Genomic DNA, 18,478 nt, shown 5'->3' with positions numbered 1-18,478 from the left:
AAGTTGTCTAAGTGATAAAATGGGAGAGCGTGGCTCAGCGGTACGGTCTTTGCTTCGTAGCCGAAAGGTACCGAGTTCGATCACTCGCCGCTGCGCTGTGTGGGCTTGAGCAAGTCACCTAGTCCTAGCTCAATTTGCGGCGCTGCACTGCGGCTGACGCCTGGGTTATTCCAGTTTTCCCTTGGAATAGACCCTAAAGACAAATTTCCCATATGGGATGAATAAAGGGAATTTTTAAATTTATTTATAATTTAATTAAAGAGGACAAATAAAGTGGACGTTTAGGATTTCCCCTTTGTCATCAAAACACGATAAATGAAACTTCAGTGAATGCGAGATGAGATGAAAGAATGGCGTTGTTAAGCAATGATGGGAAATCTCATCTCTCATTTATTGTCTATAGCGTTTTATTAATCATGTTTTTAGACAAAGGAGAAACCCGAAACGTTAATTAAATTGTAGCTTCTATTCCATTTGACTATTGTTATTCATTCCAATCTTAGACACAAAAATGCGGTTGTCCAAATTGCAATGCATTACTTTAATCATTAAAATACTTCGGCTATCTAAACATCTATTTATAGATATAACAGAAAGGATAAATTGAAAGATTGACGGACGGATTGATTGATTGATTGATTGATTGATTGATTGATTGATTGATGTATGGGTTGACATGTGCATGAAATAACTAGTTCGTGTATTGATTAAACCAGGGATGGATCGATAAAGGAAACACAACAGTTGTATTCAATGAGAGAAAGATATATTTTCATTGTTTGCTTTTGAGTGCAACGCGGCTTAGACGTCCGGCTGTGGGCAATTGTTTTTCGTTATTCTGCCGTACTCTTTAAAGCAGTCTCAGTTTTGATTTTTTTGTTGAGAATTTGAAGGCCTTTCAAATTGATCGATATATAGAGTCTCATGTTCGAGTCCCAGGCACTGTGACCCGCGCAATATATAGGTCATGGAAAAGGCTCTTTACTTTAATTTTTTTTTAAAATTTAATTTACTTAAATCTCACTATACTTAGGAGTTAAAAGTTAAATGAGTACCTGAGGCCTGTGTTCCGACAGAGACAACGCAACGGCTAGGTATTCATTTTTCACCTGAGCACGGTGAGAGAATTGGAGTAAAGAGCCTTTTCCAAGGAGTAAACTATGCGCCGAGCGAGGCACGAACCCAGGACCTTCCGGTCCGAAGCAAGGGTCATACCACTAGACCACATAGCCGCACATTATATCATTATAATATGATATCTTAGCGTAAAGTCTATTAGACAATTCTTTTAAAGCTTAAGATGGTCACGCAATATTAAAAATACTAAAGAGCAATCGCCCGTCTAAGTCGTTGCGTTTACTTCTCCCGGCAAGAGTTAACAAATTACATGATTTAGTGGTTAATAATGAGTAGTCCCGACTAAAAGTTTTGCTGTGGAGAGGTAGCCGAGTGGGTCAAGTCGTGCACTTGACTAGGATGCCTCGGTTCAGAGCCCCAATTTTAGTTGATTTACCGACTTGATTTACGAGCCTTTCGCATCTCTGTCTTCGGAGTGGGACGCTCCGGCTCCTCTACCAGGTCATGCCTTAGGTCTAACCAACGTTGTCGATCCGACACAATCGTTTTTCAATGCCTGAAGATCCTCAATGGTGTTGACATTCAGTTGCTGATCCTCCAATGCCCCTAGATCTTGGTTGGGCCAGACGGGCAAGGTTGTTATTGGTCTTTCCTCTGAATGAGTTTCCACACCTTTTGAAATACGCGGTCATTGCAATATTGATAGGAAATTTCAAATCTCGTCTCAGAGTGTGTACAAAAAGGCGTCATCTCTGTTCCAGAATTTCGATGGAGAGTGCTTTATCATTAGTTTTAACATCAGGCTTTATTTGTGATTTTGATTGGATATCGAATATTAAGTACTCAATTGCTTGCGCTGGAATGCATCTAGCTTGTCTTCGATTGCTTTTTTCGGTGCCCATGTGCAGCAGTTGTATAGTAAGACTGATTTTACTAAGTCCAGTATAGTTTGAGTATATTGTTTTGTCCTCTCTTATTCATATGTTTGTAAGCTTGTTAGTACAGCATTTGACAGATGTTTATACGTTTCTACATCTTCTTTTCTCCTATTAATGAGCCAACCTTCTTTACACATTTCCAGTCTTCTAATTTTCTTGACAAAACAGTTATCTCGGTTTTGTCACAGTTTACAAGGATGTCGTGTTTTTGTAACGCTTTTCCCACGATATGAAAATTGATATGATTATTTCCAATGAAGTCTACATCATCCGCGTAAGCTATTTCAGGAAGTATTTATTATGGTTTCGAGTGTTAAAACAGGTTGTGGCAAGACTCTCCTAACTTCCCTCAGTGCATGTTCTTTTAGTCCCTTGATTTATTTGAACAAGATCTATATACCCAAAATCCGCTCATTTAGACAACAGATTGATTCCTCTTCGGTGTTAAATTATGTGTTTCTTTCGAAGTGCGTAGGTAACAGAATTGTAAATATGATGGTTTGGGACTTGTTCTATGCTGAGGGTCTTTTTAAATGATTGATATTTGAATTACAGGTTTCAAGCCAAAATCTTTATAAAGCTTTTTGTCACAGCAATAATTGTCATGATTTCTATCTTTTTGGTTGGTTGTTTGTTTTGTTTCGAAATGGCTTGTAAATGGATGGAGGGAGTAATCTGTTGGTCACCTGTTGTTCGTATATCAACCAGGTGATACTTCAAACCTTGATGATAGCAAAACTGCCCGTGACCTACCAAATTAAATAGATGGAAATCAGTGGAAACACGTTTGAAAAAGAATTGGCCAGAAAACCCGTCCTTCAAATATCGATCGATTAAAATGGCCCTCATCCTTGCAAAAACTCTAAAAACTGGAACTTCGTTTAGTCTCCGGTTAAAGAGTTATTTTTGCCAAGACGAGGCTTAAAAACACGATCGATATTCGAAGGTCGAGTTTTCTGATCAAAATTTTTAAAACGTGTTGTTTTTTTTTTTAGAGTAGGGCAAAATGCTAATGGTACTGAAAACTCTGACAAAAATCCATTTTTACATTTTGGTCCCGCATAATTTGTTAAATTAACTCAAACATGAACCTTCAAGACCTTGGTTTGAGACTTTTTAACAAGTTGAGGGGCATCTTTATCGACGTATTTTAGATGCTAATGTTTTCTTGCCAAAATGAAAGAAAACCCACATTTATTCAGAGTATGGCGGAGTAGAAGTAGCTAACGAAAATAGATTTGCGTGCTAAGTATAATTTGGTTTGCTGACTCAGCGTATAGATAGAATGAAGATGACATCACTCAAGCCTTTGTTATTGTATTTTGCCATCCGCGTTTGTGAGTACTCCTCACTAAACTTTATCAATCACACTATAAAAGTTCATGGTTACACACAGTTTTGTGAGTTGGTCCGTTATATTTCCGGATGGCAATGTTATGAGCTTCTTAGCCAAGCGCATACTATCTATACACCTTGAACTGTCCATCTTTTTTGAGAACGCATACATATTCATTCCACCGTCCGGCACAGTGTTAAATTATGGATTTAATCATATTAATCATACTTTTTCTCAATGGTACCGATGTGTGTGGTCTTGTGGTATGATACTTGTCTTTGGAAAGTGGCGCGATGTGATGTCCTTGGAAAAGACTCTTTACTCACACATTCCTTTACCGCACTCACCTGTAAAAATGAGTAATTGACCGGTAACAATAATATAGTCCCAGTCGAAAAGAAAACTGTAATGGCGGCGGCGGTGGTGGTGGTGATGGTGGTAGTGACGGTGATGGTGGCGGTGGTAGTGGTGGAAGCGATGGTGATGATGATGATGATGGTGATGATGATGATGGCGGTGATGATGATGATGGTGGTGATAATGATGATGATGGTGATGATGGTGCTGATGATGATGATGATGATGATGATGATGATGATGATGATGATGATGATGATGATTATGATAATGATGATGATGATAAATGATGATCTATAATGACGATAGAGGAACTAATCCGTCTTACCGCATAAACACTCGTCGTATTCATTCGATAGAATACAGGAATATACAGATGAGCGGCCCCAGCAATAACAAGCACGTAACCCAAGCAAATGTACATATACATGGTGGTGAAGTTGTACATCTCTGCAGGCGTCCCTAGCAACGTGATGGCGGACATGAAACTGGCGAGCAGTGAAAGGGACACCGGAATGGGGTGCATGTTCCTTCCGGCCAACATAAAATCTTCGACTTTCTTCTTGTTTCTGTCTTTCCAAGCAAACACAAATCCGATACTGGCTGAGATAACGAGAACTGCTGCAAAGATGACATAGTCGGGAATAGAAAACTGCTTGAGTTTTCCAGTGTTGAAACTGTAATCTCCTTCAAAAACAGGTATATCACTTTCCGCCATTTTAGTGGGCTATTGTTCTCGAAGTACAGGTGAGTTAATCAAGTGAAATAACAATATGATAATGATGTATTTTAATAGAATCCTTTACGAACTTAAAATTCCAAATCAAATAACTTTAAACTGGAATTCTGATGTGAAAGACCTCAACCTGAAATGAAGTAAAAAAAAAGATTATTTGTTGGTCGTTTTGTTGTTGTTGTTTGTTTGTTTTTTGTTTGATTGTTTTTGTTTTTTGTTGTTGTTGTTGTGTTTTTTTTTTTTTGGTTTTGTTTTTTAAAATTTTCTTAAGGATAAAAATACTAAAGCAGCCAGTCGTTTAGTCCAGAATAATAATGCATTTATTCCCAACCCTTTGAGGTTAAAACAGTGCTACACAATCCTTGAAACTGGGCCAAATACAATTTACGGAAAGGTTAATGTAAGGAAAGTACCGTCGCACGCTGCTGACAGAAACACTTTTAAAAAAAAGAATGGCCTGAAAACGTTTTCGTAAAATATCAATCAAGTAAAATGATCCCTATCTTGTCAAGAGATGCCTCAAACCCGAGATCTCTTTGAAGTCTCACGCGTGATATTATCTACAAGTTAGGGGGGGGGGGGGGGGGGTGCGGGTGAAATTATGCGATTTAAATTTGAAGCCGTTTCAGATCATTTCTAGCCAAATCTTCTGATAAAAAAAGTATTTAGTCAATTGTAATGCACGTGAGGTACTATTAATTATGGGTAAATTAAATCATTATTATGTTGTGTCAGTAGTTGTGTGGGTGGTGTTAAAATGTTGTAAGCGTTACTCAGGGACGGCTGGTAATAATGGGCAGGGTGGGCAAATACCAGCCTGTTTTTTCAAGTTATATGCTGTATTACCAGGTCCGAAATAATCAAATCTAAATTAGATAATTTCAAAAGTTACTACTTAAAATTGATACTTTGTACTGAAATCAATTTGTGTGTATTTTTGATAGAGTGCGAATCACCATGCATCCCGTAATACATAAACCAGGATACGCTCCTGTTCTTTTTATCACCCCCCCCCCCCCCAACCACTCCACTCCACTCCGCCCACATCGTCATCTCATCGTCACGTCGCCTGACGGTGATTTTGCTGTCTGGCCTCTCTAGTACTAGGTCGGGCTAATTCAAATGAGCCCACCTTATTAACCAGTGTACACTAAATAGAGATTTTGGCAAACGAACTTTTTCTTATTTATTGCCTTACTTGTGCTGGGAAGGTTCCAGTATTGAATTAAATTTATTAATTTACTAATATTATATCAATTTAGTATTAGTTTGTGTTGTTTTAATATATTTGTTTATCCATTTAAATTATTTCTTTTTTTTCCCCTCGTTTTCTTTAGTGTTTCTCAAAACTCATTTATTTAAATTGTTTTCTTATTTGTTTGTTGTTGTTGTTGTTGTTGTTTTTTGTTGTTGTTTTTTGTTTTGTTTTTTAACAAATTAATTTGTTAATTCTTTTTTTTTTAATTATTCTTAAAGTAATTACCGCTGTATTTTTATTGCCAGACTAAATATTTTTGCAAAACAATGTAATTTTCTATTGTATTTCCTCTAATAAAACAAAACACTTTTATTCAAAAGTCACGACTAAATAAATATATAAAATACAACCACCATTTTGGTTTTCTCAACAATTGAATTAGTATACGAGAAATACTCTTCTGAGTAAGGAGATAGTTGAATTCTAAGTTATAGAGGAAATACGGAAGGGTGGGCAGATTCCGTACTTGCCCGTCCTGAAGCTAATACATACATAAGATGGTTCGCGATGAAGAGGCGGGAAGCAAGGGATTGGTTGGGTAAGGAGCAAAGATAACACGGTAATTATTGTGACGATAGTCAAACGAATACATGAGGAGAGATTGGTAACATTATTTTGTCTTAATTATATTGTATGAAGTATTGGCGAAAGCCTAATATTAAATAAACGTTGTTTTTGTTTGTCTTATTTTGACTATGGAACTGATACTGATACTTGTCATAGCAGACCTGCCTACTTTAGATAGGAAAATAAAAATCGTAGTTTTCAGGGCTAATAAAATCGTAGATATTTTAACTACCCTTTAAAAAAATCACCGGAATTTTCGTCTGTTTTGATAGATATCAAATTTGAAAAAACGAGAAAAAATAATTGGAAACGTAATAATGATGGTGATGGTGGTATAGTGGTAGCGGTGGTGGTAGTAGTAATGATGATGGTAATATTATTATTATTATTATTATTATTATTATTATTATTATTATTATTATTATTATTATTATTATTATTATTATTATTATTATTATTATTATTAATATTATTATTATTATTATTATTATTATTGTTATTATTGTTATTATTATTATATTATTATTATTATTATTATTATTATATTATTATTATTATTATTATTATTATTATTATTATTATTATCATTGTTATTATTATTGTACGTATTGGTGGTATTACTATTGTTGTATTTTTTTTTGGTGGTTATTAATGGTATCAGTTTATTGTTTGGTCCCATTTGCCATTATTTTCCACTTTCATGTATGTGGTCATCAAATTGTATGATTAATTGGCGAAAGCCTAAGATTGAATAAATTTTGTAATATCGTATGGTAACCATCATTGTCGACGACATCGTCGTTGTCATCATAATCATCATCATCATCATCATCATCATCATCATCATCATCATCATCATCATCATCATTAACAACAACAACAACAATATTAACAACAAGTACAACAATAGAAATAAAAACAATATCAACATCACCATACAATTTCCGTCATCGTCTCCACAACTATCATTCTAACCAACAGCACCACCAAAACCACTACCATAATTACCCCTCACCGCCTCGTCTTCCTCCTCCTCCTCCACCACCACCACCACCGCTACCACTATTCCAACCACTACCACCACCGGCACAATCATTCTGACCACCAAGACAGCAGTAAAAATTATGCAATTTGAGCTCTGAATGAAACTCGAGTCATATCGCTGTTGTTGCTTCTCCATGAAAACTTTAAGGTTACTACATACTACTGAAAACCAGAAATATGTAAAAGCAATATTAATATCGCCGTTGAGGGATTAAAGCATCTCTTTAATTTTTCGAGTGAACGAAATGGACTTGTATTGTCAAGGTGTTGTCGCATTATGTCTCGTCGCTTTATTTTTTAGTTGTATTCTCTTTCGTGATTCATTTTTGATTACGTTTGGAAGAATTAAAATCTACTGGTATTGTCATTTCATTGTGAATGTGATTATTGGTGGTTGAAATATTTTTTGTTTAAAGGCGAAAAAAAAATCAAAAAAAAATTTTATTAAAAAAAAAAACAAAAAAATAAAAAATAAAAAATATATATCATATATATATATATATATATATATATATATATATATATATATATATATATATATATATATATATATATATATATATGACCGAATCCTCTTTGCCCAACCACTATAAATAGGCTAGAACCGCCACTGGCGTTACTAAGCAAAACTAGAGAATTGGCATCCCAATTAATAAGTTAATGGAGGGCTAATGGTAGGAAAGTACCGTCGCAAACTCACAGAAACACTTTTTTTTATATTGACCTGAAAAACATTTTTTTGGGTAAAATATAGATCAAGTAAAATGACCCCTATCTCGCCAAGAAAGATCTCAAAAATACCTTTTATTTCATTGGGTCAAAAATAAATAATACCGCTGGAATGTTTATTCGACTGGTTCTAATAGAATATACAATAACTGACGTAATTTTCAAAGGTTTATGCACTGTAGGTTGATTGGATCGCGCTAGACTCATACTATAAAAAGGCCATACTCTTGAAAACCATATATTTAAAAGTTTGGAAAGAAAACTCGTTCTTCAAATATCGATCGATTTAAATGATCCTCATCTTGGCAAAAACTCTCAAACCTGGCAACTCGCGAAGTCCCAAGGTTTGAGAGTTGTCACCAAGATGAGGGTAATCTTAATTGATCGATATTAGAAGGACAAGTTTTCTGGCCAAACTTTTAAATACACGATTTTCCAGAGTACGGCAGTTAACTGGTTTTGTGAAATGGCGATGACGAATTGTCTGTGACATTGGAAAGCCATAGTCTAGTCCAGTAAGCATTTGTCATAATAGTATGAACCAATTTGGGAGACTGTAACAATGTGGTTGCCAAATTTGCACCAAAAGACACACTTCTAATTTCGATAACATATCCCAAATTACTCAAAGGGAGTAACTCCCATTTGAAGTCAATGTTTATTCGACTCGATAGTGATGATGATGATGATGATGATGATGATGATGATGATGATGATGATGATGATGATGATGATGATCCCCACCCCTACCCCTTCTCCTCAGCCCAGCGAAAATAAAATTAAACACCTACTATTGCTTTAACGTTTACCTTAATGGTTTGTAGTATGTGAGAACAGAAAGCTTCACTGGCAGTGCGCAGTTTTTATGGTTCAGCATATCAAGAGTAACTAATTAATGTGTGACAAAAGAGACGATCAATGTTTCAAATATACTGGGCTACTACACTCATTAACACATGTATACGATTTCAAAGGAAAAACTGCTCATACCTTTTGGTTTGGAGTGGTGTGTGAAATAAGAACTAAAGCCTTGTCTTCCAGAATGTTTTACTCCATTCGATGTCCCCACAATAATCCAGTTGTACTACGCGTTTAAATTCTCACTGGTGGGTTATAAAACAAATCCTTAAAGTTAAACCGTCCACTCACAAAAACAGACAAACAATGCAGCAAACTTTGAAAAGCGTGTGCTTACTTCTATGTGTGTTATCAATAATACACTTTTACTATTACTTATTATTTATACTGTATTAAAATGTTTATATATCTACTTCATGTTGACCTTGGGATCGACACATCTGTTACGTCTGGTGATGTATAATGTTTAACTTTATGATATGAATATTATTGATTTTATATTTTATTTATCTTTGGTGTGAAATCTACGGTAGATCGTAAACAAAAATAATCTTCTTATGACAGGCTTGAAGCGTTTTGTTATCTTAAGTTAGCAAATAAAAGCAACTCAAGAAGTTTGTGAACAAAAATAATAATACACATTTCCACTGATCAAATAAAATCTGATTTATACGTATGTGACATATTACAGGAAAAGAGTGCAATGTCTTACAGCATTTGTTTTGTTTCCTCTATTGACTGAAACAGCATAAAGCAGAAAAAAGAACGTATACAATGGAAAACAAAAGTGTGAAATAAGAGATAGATATATCTATTTACTATCCAGCCGATGAATGGAGAAGTCAAAAGATCAAAAGATTTAGTAAAATATAACATATAGGATTTCTAAATCTTGACAAGACTTGTTTATGTTTACATATTGCAGCCTTCAACAGGCGCAGTAATACAATGGTATCACTGACTTTCGGAAAACTATCTTAACTAATAGACGAACAAAGCTCACTAAGCAATTAACTGTCGTACCCTGAAAAAACACGTATTTAAAAATTTGGCCAGAAACTCGTCCGTCAAATATCGATCAATTTAAATGGCCCTCACCTTGTCAAAAACTCTTTAATTTGGGACATCAGTTTGCCAAAGTGAGGGTCATTTAAACCGATCGATAATAGAACGACGAGTTTTCTGGCCAGTTAACTGGTTAATCTCATTCAAAGACAAAGGCAGAAAACTAAGAGGAGACATCAGAATAAAAGTACAGACAGCAAGGATTGAGCCTCCCCCCCCCCCCCCTCCCTAATGTCCCCAATTTGCGCTGATAACTGGAATGTCGTGATTTTTCGCTCCTGAGATAGATACATTCCCCTTTGAAGGAAATTTATAAATTTATTGATGTATTTATTTATTCATAATTAATTAATTTATTTCCTAGGGTACAAGTGCCTTTTATCAATTTCCAGTATCACCGTTACATCGTGAAACAAGCCTAGTGTACAAGTATTTCCATTCTTGACTGATATTAAGTATTTTTTAAAACTAGGATAATAGGAAAACCAGATGACCGTTGTAGAGTGTTATGAGTTCATTGACCCAAAACTGTCATAAGGAGCTTTATATTATTATAAACCGTTCGCTAGCTCACAATCCAAGAGTTCTTCGAGGTTAGAGATGGTAAACGATGGAATAGACGTCCTTTAGAATTAGATCGCTCAGGGATACGGAGAGTTTAGCCCGGTTTCTGTAACATGAAAATTCCAGTATCTATTGCCTTTGATAAACGAGCACACTGTTCTGTTGCACGCAGCACTAGGGCCTAAATGCGTTTGCTCTTGATTCATCTTCGTGACATTTGACTGTCAATAAAGTCTTTCCCTGTTTAATAACATCTTTAACAGAAATATGTTACAGTCAATATACTTTAAAAGTGGACATATGAATACATAAATGGTTTATATTTTGTTTACCATTAACTTTTACTTTATTCGTCAATATGGTTGCCGTGGCTACCAACAAGCAAATTCCACCTATTTTCGAGTTCTTTCCCTGCGTTATTTAGCTTTTGTGGCGTAATGCACTCAATAACAATGCGTTTTCCTGGTAGGACTGCCAAATATGGTATGGGAGCTGAATAATCAATGTCTATGACATTGCCCCAAAAGAAAACGTCAAACGGAGATATATCCGGCAACCCAATGGGCCAGGCAATCAAGTTCATCTCTCCCAATCCACCTGTCTGAAAACATTTCGTTAAGCAAGAAATTTGCGAACAGCCTGATTTCAAGGTGTTGGAACACCGTATTAAATATATGGCCGGTAACCACGAAGATGGAATGTAGCTTAAAATTCTAGCATTTCTAATTTGACTTTTACAGTAATCTTCTTTACGGAAAAGGAAGGCGGGCCTGTAAATCTTTTGTGCAACTGCCAATACCAAACTATTCCATTTCCTCCTTTTTACTGGCGCTTTTAAGACCTATATTAAATGTGTTGCAAGCGCCGTCATGTATTTAAGGCGTCACTATAACATTATTTTATCAACACAGACAAAACTGTTACTGGTCAGGTGCTCCATTTACACTTGAGTACAGAAGCGAGGGGATTCCGATAGCTCAGTTGGTAGAGCACTCGCTCACAATCAAAGAGACCGAGATCAATCCCGGGTGCAGTCGAGGTTTTTTTCTGACCCCCCCCCCCCCTTCCTCCTCCACTGTCCACCCAGCAGTGATTGGGTAGCTGGGTCTGTTAGATCTGGCAGAAAGTACTTTGCGATAGACTAGCGTGGCTAGACCAAAGGGTAGCAAACAACTGCTATTGTCCGTTTCACACTATAGAAAACGGGATAAGCTCCGGCTCCATGGGCTTAATGGCTATGAAGGACTACTTTTTTTCTTTTTACAGTAAGCGAATGTGAGTAAAGAGTCTTTTACAAGGATTCATCTTTGTGCCACTTAGAGCGGGCCTCAAACCAGGGAACTACCAATTGAAAGATTGATGTCATGCTAATATACGTACCACGAATGAATTTCTCCCAGCATGTAATATAAATTATCATATTCTTGTTTTGACATGTTTGTTTAAAAATTAACAAGTCCTTATTTGCTCTTGCAAATGTGTGTCAAAACAATATGACAAGTAGGGGGAATCAACAGTATTTGATGTCTACAACACTATCAAAAACCGATGTTGGTGATGATGATGATGATGATGATGATGATGATGATGATGACGACGATGACGGCGACAGTGAAAAAGAAGACAACAACGATGATGGTCAATTAACGATGATGATGACGATGATGGATGATGATGATGATGATGATGATGATGATGATGATGATGATGATGATGATGATGATGAAGATGTAGCAACGACAACAATAAAAATAACAACATAATTTAAAAAAAACAACAACAAAAAAGGATAAGTACCTATCATCAATTAAATGTTGTTTCGCGCTTCCTATTACCATTCTCTGGCCTACTGACTTTAATCTTCGGGCAAACGCGAATTACAATAATTGGCTAACACTATGAGATGAAATAAAAATTGTGATTACACTAATCAGTCACGTCAAATAAACCACTCTTACTCTTTTTTTTTTGTTCCAGCAACTGTTATTATTCTCAAACATAATGTGTCTAGTGCAGAATTATTTTGTTGTATAGCTCTTTTTTTTGAAGTATGTAGGTCATAAGTCGATGTCCTTTAGTCACTTTTGCCAAAAAATCACATTTGTTTTGTTTTAGTTTTTAAGGGTTTACGGCGCTTGCAACACATTTTAATATAGGTCCTATCAGCGCCAGTACAAAGGAGGAAATGGGATAGTCAAAAGAAAGTTCTAGATTTACATTTGACTGCACAAAAGAAACAGTAAGACAAAGGGGAATGGTTCAAATAGAGCACAGATGTAGATCCAAGAGCATACCGCCATTGTACTTAGTTTGAGATCACCCAAAAGTCTCATACACGGAATCCTACTAAGAGGAACACACTCAAATGCTTAATTTTTACATTCAAAACACCACATATAACAATACATAAGAGAGAGGTGAGTTACACTATAATACTCGTATAATCTCCCAAAACTTTAACTATGCAATTGACTGTTTCCCTCTCAGCCAAGGACTCCGACTAGGGAAAGGACAAAACCAAGTAATCTCACTCTAAGACAATGAGAGAAGGCAAGTTGGAAAACATAATAATATAGGTGTATAGAAGACAATAAGTGATCTCCCTGCCCATATGGTGGGTCAGGAACCCCAACCAGTGTGATCTTCGTAGCGTGATACATAATAATATTGTAAACCCTTTTCAATTTGACCAGTCAGCTGGCGTACTATGGAAAGATATGTATTTAAAATTAGGTCAGAAAACTCGTCCATCAAATATCGAATGATTTAAATGATCCTCATTTTGGCAACAACTCTCAAACCTAGGACCCCTCTAAGTTAAATGCTAAAATGAATTACTTATAAAATGCTCACACTTATTATATCTTCTTTTATAAAATGAGTTGTTTACATCATTTTAAATATATTAATATTCCCTTATTCCCCTGCCTGCCATATGAAATGAATTTCCATTTTATACAAGTCCTCTATTGAGATTCATTTTGGCGTAAAATCTAGAAGAAGAATTAGCCAGGGACCTATTCACACCTCAGTCGATCGGGCTTATGTGCTTTAAGTGCTCTCTAGTAGTGCCGCGCTGAGGACCGGTCCTTTGGACCGGTCCCACGGTCTTTTAGCTGTGAACCGGGGATCGGTCCCATAGTGAAGACCGGCGGCGGTCCTCACTTCTTATCACCTTTCAACTGGTGCCGCGCTGAAGACCGCGATCACCTTCGGTCTCGCGCCATAGCCTACTACTTCCCCAGCGATTCGTTGCCTTCGGTTGCCTATCTTCCACCAATCACCACCCATCCCACTTAATTAATCGCACCCACCCCCCTTTGCCATACACTAAACGACACAGACGATCATACAGGCAGACGACCACCAACCTTCACTCCGCAAACCGCCCTTTCGTGTGTGAGATGGGGGGAACAGGAGGCGCACGCCTTGGACGATTCCATTATACGGGGTAAATTTCAAAATTTACTACACCATAATGATCGCAATGACAATGATCTATGGTGAAGGCATGACCCCTCTTCTCTAATGGGTTATTGTTTGAAATGTATGTGACTACTAAAGATGTGTGTGTTTGTGTGTGTGTGTATGGGGTTGTGTGTGTGTGTCGAACCTAGCAAGTAGCAAATCCGATTCTTTGTTTTCTTTTGTCCGTCTCTTGTCACCACTTCCTTTCTATCGCAGTGTTGTCATTTAAAATAATACAATTATATTAAAATTTCGTTTGGTGTTTTTACTAAATCAAATAATATGAGTTTCATTAGTTTCTTCCTTCCAAAAAAACCAGTTATAACGTCTGAATTTTTAAAAAAGTCCAATAGAATATTTGGGGACCCCGATAGCTCAGTTGATAGAGCACTCTCTTTATACGCAAAGGGCCAGAGATCGATCCCGGGTGCAGTCGAGTTTTTTCTAAATCCCTGTCTACTCAGCAATGAATGGGTAGCTGAGTTTGTTAGATCTGGCGAAAAGTCACCATCGATCCCTCTTATTACCTCATCCACCCCCTCTTATTATAACTTCACGTCTCTCTCTTACTCTTCAATGCTCGCTGCCCTCTAATGTGTGTGGGGGGGGGGGAGGGGGGGGTAGGAGTTGCGTGTGTGTATCAACGCCACTAACAACTCGATCAACGCCTTGGGCGATGCCATTATCTCCGTTAATGGGGATAAATTTCAAATTTTATTAAATTATCGAAGTAACAATGAAGTACGGTGAGCAAATAAAGAAGGCATCACCCCTCTTCTCTAATTAGGTTACAATTTGAAATGAGTGTGACTACTCCGTGTGTTTTACTCCTGTAGACCACGGTTTTCATCGTGTAGCGGTCTTTAACGGTTCAAGAATGAACGATCCCACGGTCTCAAAGGTCAAACGGTTCGAATTTCCAACAGTCTCTCAGGAATGTTCAATGTCGAAAAGGACCGGTCCTAGGACCGGTCCTTGCGGTCTTCATTTCCCAAGGACCGTAGGACCGTGGTCCTTAAGCTTGCCAAGGACCGCCCCGCACTACTCTCTAGCCATGGTCGCAATAGTGGGCCATTGTCATACATCTTAGCACTAACCACGTCCAACATCTCATGGTTTTACGAGACATCGTGCCGCCGAGTCATCGACATCGAATAAAGACACGCGGATCCCAAGGTCACTAATGCTATTACCTGATTTGCGTTTTCTGCAAGGCCACCTTCAATGGGGACGATCTATATTATGTTTTCATGTTCTGGAGTCATTGCAAAATGTGCTCAAAATAACCTGCATAATGAAAGATATTCACAGATTTCGAAATATCCAACATCACAATAGGTCATTTTGCTCAGTTTAACATATGGATATGTTTACAACAACTGTTATACGTCAAATTTTACTTTAAAACTTTGTCAAAGTATTCAGAAATGATCGAACTATCATGTTATAGAAAATCCCCCCTTTTGAGGGAAAGTCCCAAAACATCTATTAAGAATTACAATCCTTCAAAAAATGAAGAGACAGGCGCAAAGAAACCTTGATAAGATCCATGGATAAAGAGCTTAAAGAGGCGGCTTAACCTGGTATAACATAGGTGTCAGTGCAGCAGACAAACGGAAATGGAAGTCCTTGGTAGATAGATGCCTTATGTGTCCCATGGCTAGCTGAGGTTTACGTAAGTAAGTAAAGCACATATTACTAGCTCGATCTCAAAAGTAGCCTTCGTTAAATTATAGCCTGAAGCTGGTTCTTGATGTGATTTTTAGGTTTGTGCAGCACCCAGTATCTAGTGAATTGTCGTTTCTAGTGCTCAATGAAGCAAAGTGATCCCATTATTAAATACAATTCACAATTTCTTTCTTATGTAGTCTTTGATTTGTCTTTGCGCGCAGATTTTTTGGTCACTGTCCAGCTATAAATTTACGAAGGCGGCGGTGTGACGCATGGATTGAAGACAGCTATCATCTCAAAGCAATTGCTGTTATTTAAGCCTTTATCAAATCCCGTTTTTAAAAAATTATATTACGCAATAGACTCCAAAATATCGACATATTAAAATGTAAAATCTTAGAGAGTTAGAGATAGTTGAAGAGATAATAGTTACTTTTCTGAAATGAATCAATTGATTAATAATTATCAACATGGATTTAGAAAAGGACGCTGTATGTTGCATAACTCAATTGTTACAAGTTATGAATTATTGCACAAGATGTATTGATTAAAAAATGCAATATTGATGTTATGTATTTGGATTTCAGGAAAGTATTCGATTGCCAGTATTAAAGTTTCAAAAATAACTTTTTGTGTAGCACACCACACAAAAGGTTATTTTTGAAACTTAAAATTTATGGAATTACAGGTAATATTTATAATTGTTGTTTTTTTTACTCGCCGTAGACAACGAGTTGTCGTAGGTGAAAATTGTTCTGATTTCATATGCGCAACTAGTGGTGTCCTCAGGGCAGTGTACTTGGTCCTTTACTGTTCATTACTATTCAGTGGCGGTTCTAGCCTATTTACAGTGGTTGGGCAAAGAGGATTCGGTCATATATATATATATATATATATATATATATATATATATATATATATATATATATATATATATATAAATATATATATATATATATATATATATATATATATATATATATATATGATATATATTTTTTATTTTTTATTTTTTTGTTTTTTTTTTAAATAAAATTTTTTTTTGATTTTTTTTTTCGCCTTTAAACAAAAAATATTTCAACCACCAATAATCACATTCACAATGAAATGACAATACCAGTAGATTTTAATTCTTCCAAACGTAATCAAAAATGAATCACGAAAGAGAATACAACTAAAAAATAAAGCGACGAGACATAATGCGACAACACCTTGACAATACAAGTCCATTTCCTTCACTCGAAAAATTAAAGAGATGCTTTAATCCCTCAACGGCGATATTAATATTGCTTTTACATATTTCTGGTTTTCAGTAGTACGTAGTAACCTTAAAGTTTTCATGGAGAAGCAACAACAGCGATATGACTCGAGTTTCATTCAGAGCTCAAATTGCATAATTTTTACTGCTGTCTTGGTGGTCAGAATGATTGTGCCGGTGGTGGTAGTGGTTGGAATAGTGGTAGCGGTGGTGGTGGTGGTGGAGGAGGAGGAGGAAGACGAGGCGGTGAGGGGTAATTATGGTAGTGGTTTTGGTGGTGCTGTTGGTTAGAATGATAGTTGTGGAGACGATGACGGAAATTGTATGGTGATGTTGATATTGTTTTTATTTCTATTGTTGTACTTGTTGTTAATATTGTTGTTGTTGTTGTTAATGATGATGATGATGATGATGATGATGATGATGATGATGATGATGATGATGATGATGATGATGATGATTATGATGACAACGACGATGTCGTCGACAATGATGGTTACCATACGATATTACAAAATTTATTCAATCTTAGGCTTTCGCCAATTAATCATACAATTTGATGACCACATACATGAAAGTGGAAAATAATGGCAAATGGGACCAAACAATAAACTGATACCATTAATAACCACCAAAAAAAAATACAACAATAGTAATACCACCAATACGTACAATAATAATAACAATGATAATAATAATAATAATAATAATAATAATAATAATAATAATAATAATAATAATAATAATAATAATAACAACAATAATAATAATAATAATAATAATAATAATAATAATAATAATAATTAATAATAATAATAATAATAATAATAATAATAATAATAATAATAATAATAATAATAATAATAATAATAATAATAATAATAATAATAATAATAATTACCATCATCATTACTACTACCACCACCGCTACCACTATACCACCATCACCATCATTATTACGTTTCCAATTATTTTTTCTCGTTTTTTAAAATTTGATATCTATCAAAACAGACGAAAATTCCGGTGATTTTTTTAAAGGGTAGTTAAAATATCTACGATTTTATTAGCCCTGAAAACTACGATTTTTATTTTCCTATCTAAAGTAGGCAGGTCTGCTATGACAAGTATCAGTATCAGTTCCATAGTCAAAATAAGACAAACAAAAACAACGTTTATTTAATATTAGGCTTTCGCCAATACTTCATACAATATAATTAAGACAAAATAATGTTACCAATCTCTCCTCATGTATTCGTTTGACTATCGTCACAATAATTACCGTGTTATCTTTGCTCCTTACCCAACCAATCCCTTGCTTCCCGCCTCTTCATCGCGAACCATCTTATGTATGTATTAGCTTCAGGACGGGCAAGTACGGAATCTGCCCACCCTTCCGTATTTCCTCTATAACTTAGAATTCAACTATCTCCTTACTCAGAAGAGTATTTCTCGTATACTAATTCAATTGTTGAGAAAACCAAAATGGTGGTTGTATTTTATATATTTATTTAGTCGTGACTTTTGAATAAAAGTGTTTTGTTTTATTAGACGG

General features: G+C 35.8%; 1 protein-coding gene across 2 annotated transcripts in view; it reads right to left on the bottom strand.

The window, feature by feature from the left end:
• Positions 1 to 18,478, bottom strand: part of LOC144973178 (sodium-coupled monocarboxylate transporter 1-like) — an 80,671-nt gene that overhangs the window by 30,221 nt on the left and 31,972 nt on the right. For both annotated transcript variants that reach the window (XM_078915306.1, XM_078915307.1), the window contains exon 2: positions 4,037 to 4,574. In XM_078915306.1, coding sequence (XP_078771432.1) covers positions 4,037 to 4,426 — 390 coding nt within the window. In that variant the 5' untranslated portion in view covers positions 4,427 to 4,574. The remainder of the gene's footprint in view (positions 1 to 4,036; positions 4,575 to 18,478) is intronic.

Source organism: Berghia stephanieae, chromosome 5 (genome assembly GCF_034508935.2).
Source record: "Berghia stephanieae isolate SIO BIC M18660-M18661 chromosome 5, UCSD_Bste_1.3, whole genome shotgun sequence".
In the NCBI taxonomy this organism is placed as follows: Eukaryota; Metazoa; Mollusca; class Gastropoda; order Nudibranchia; family Aeolidiidae; genus Berghia; species Berghia stephanieae.
Note: the sequence above shows the minus strand (reverse complement) of the source record. Positions and strands in the feature narration are given on the sequence as shown.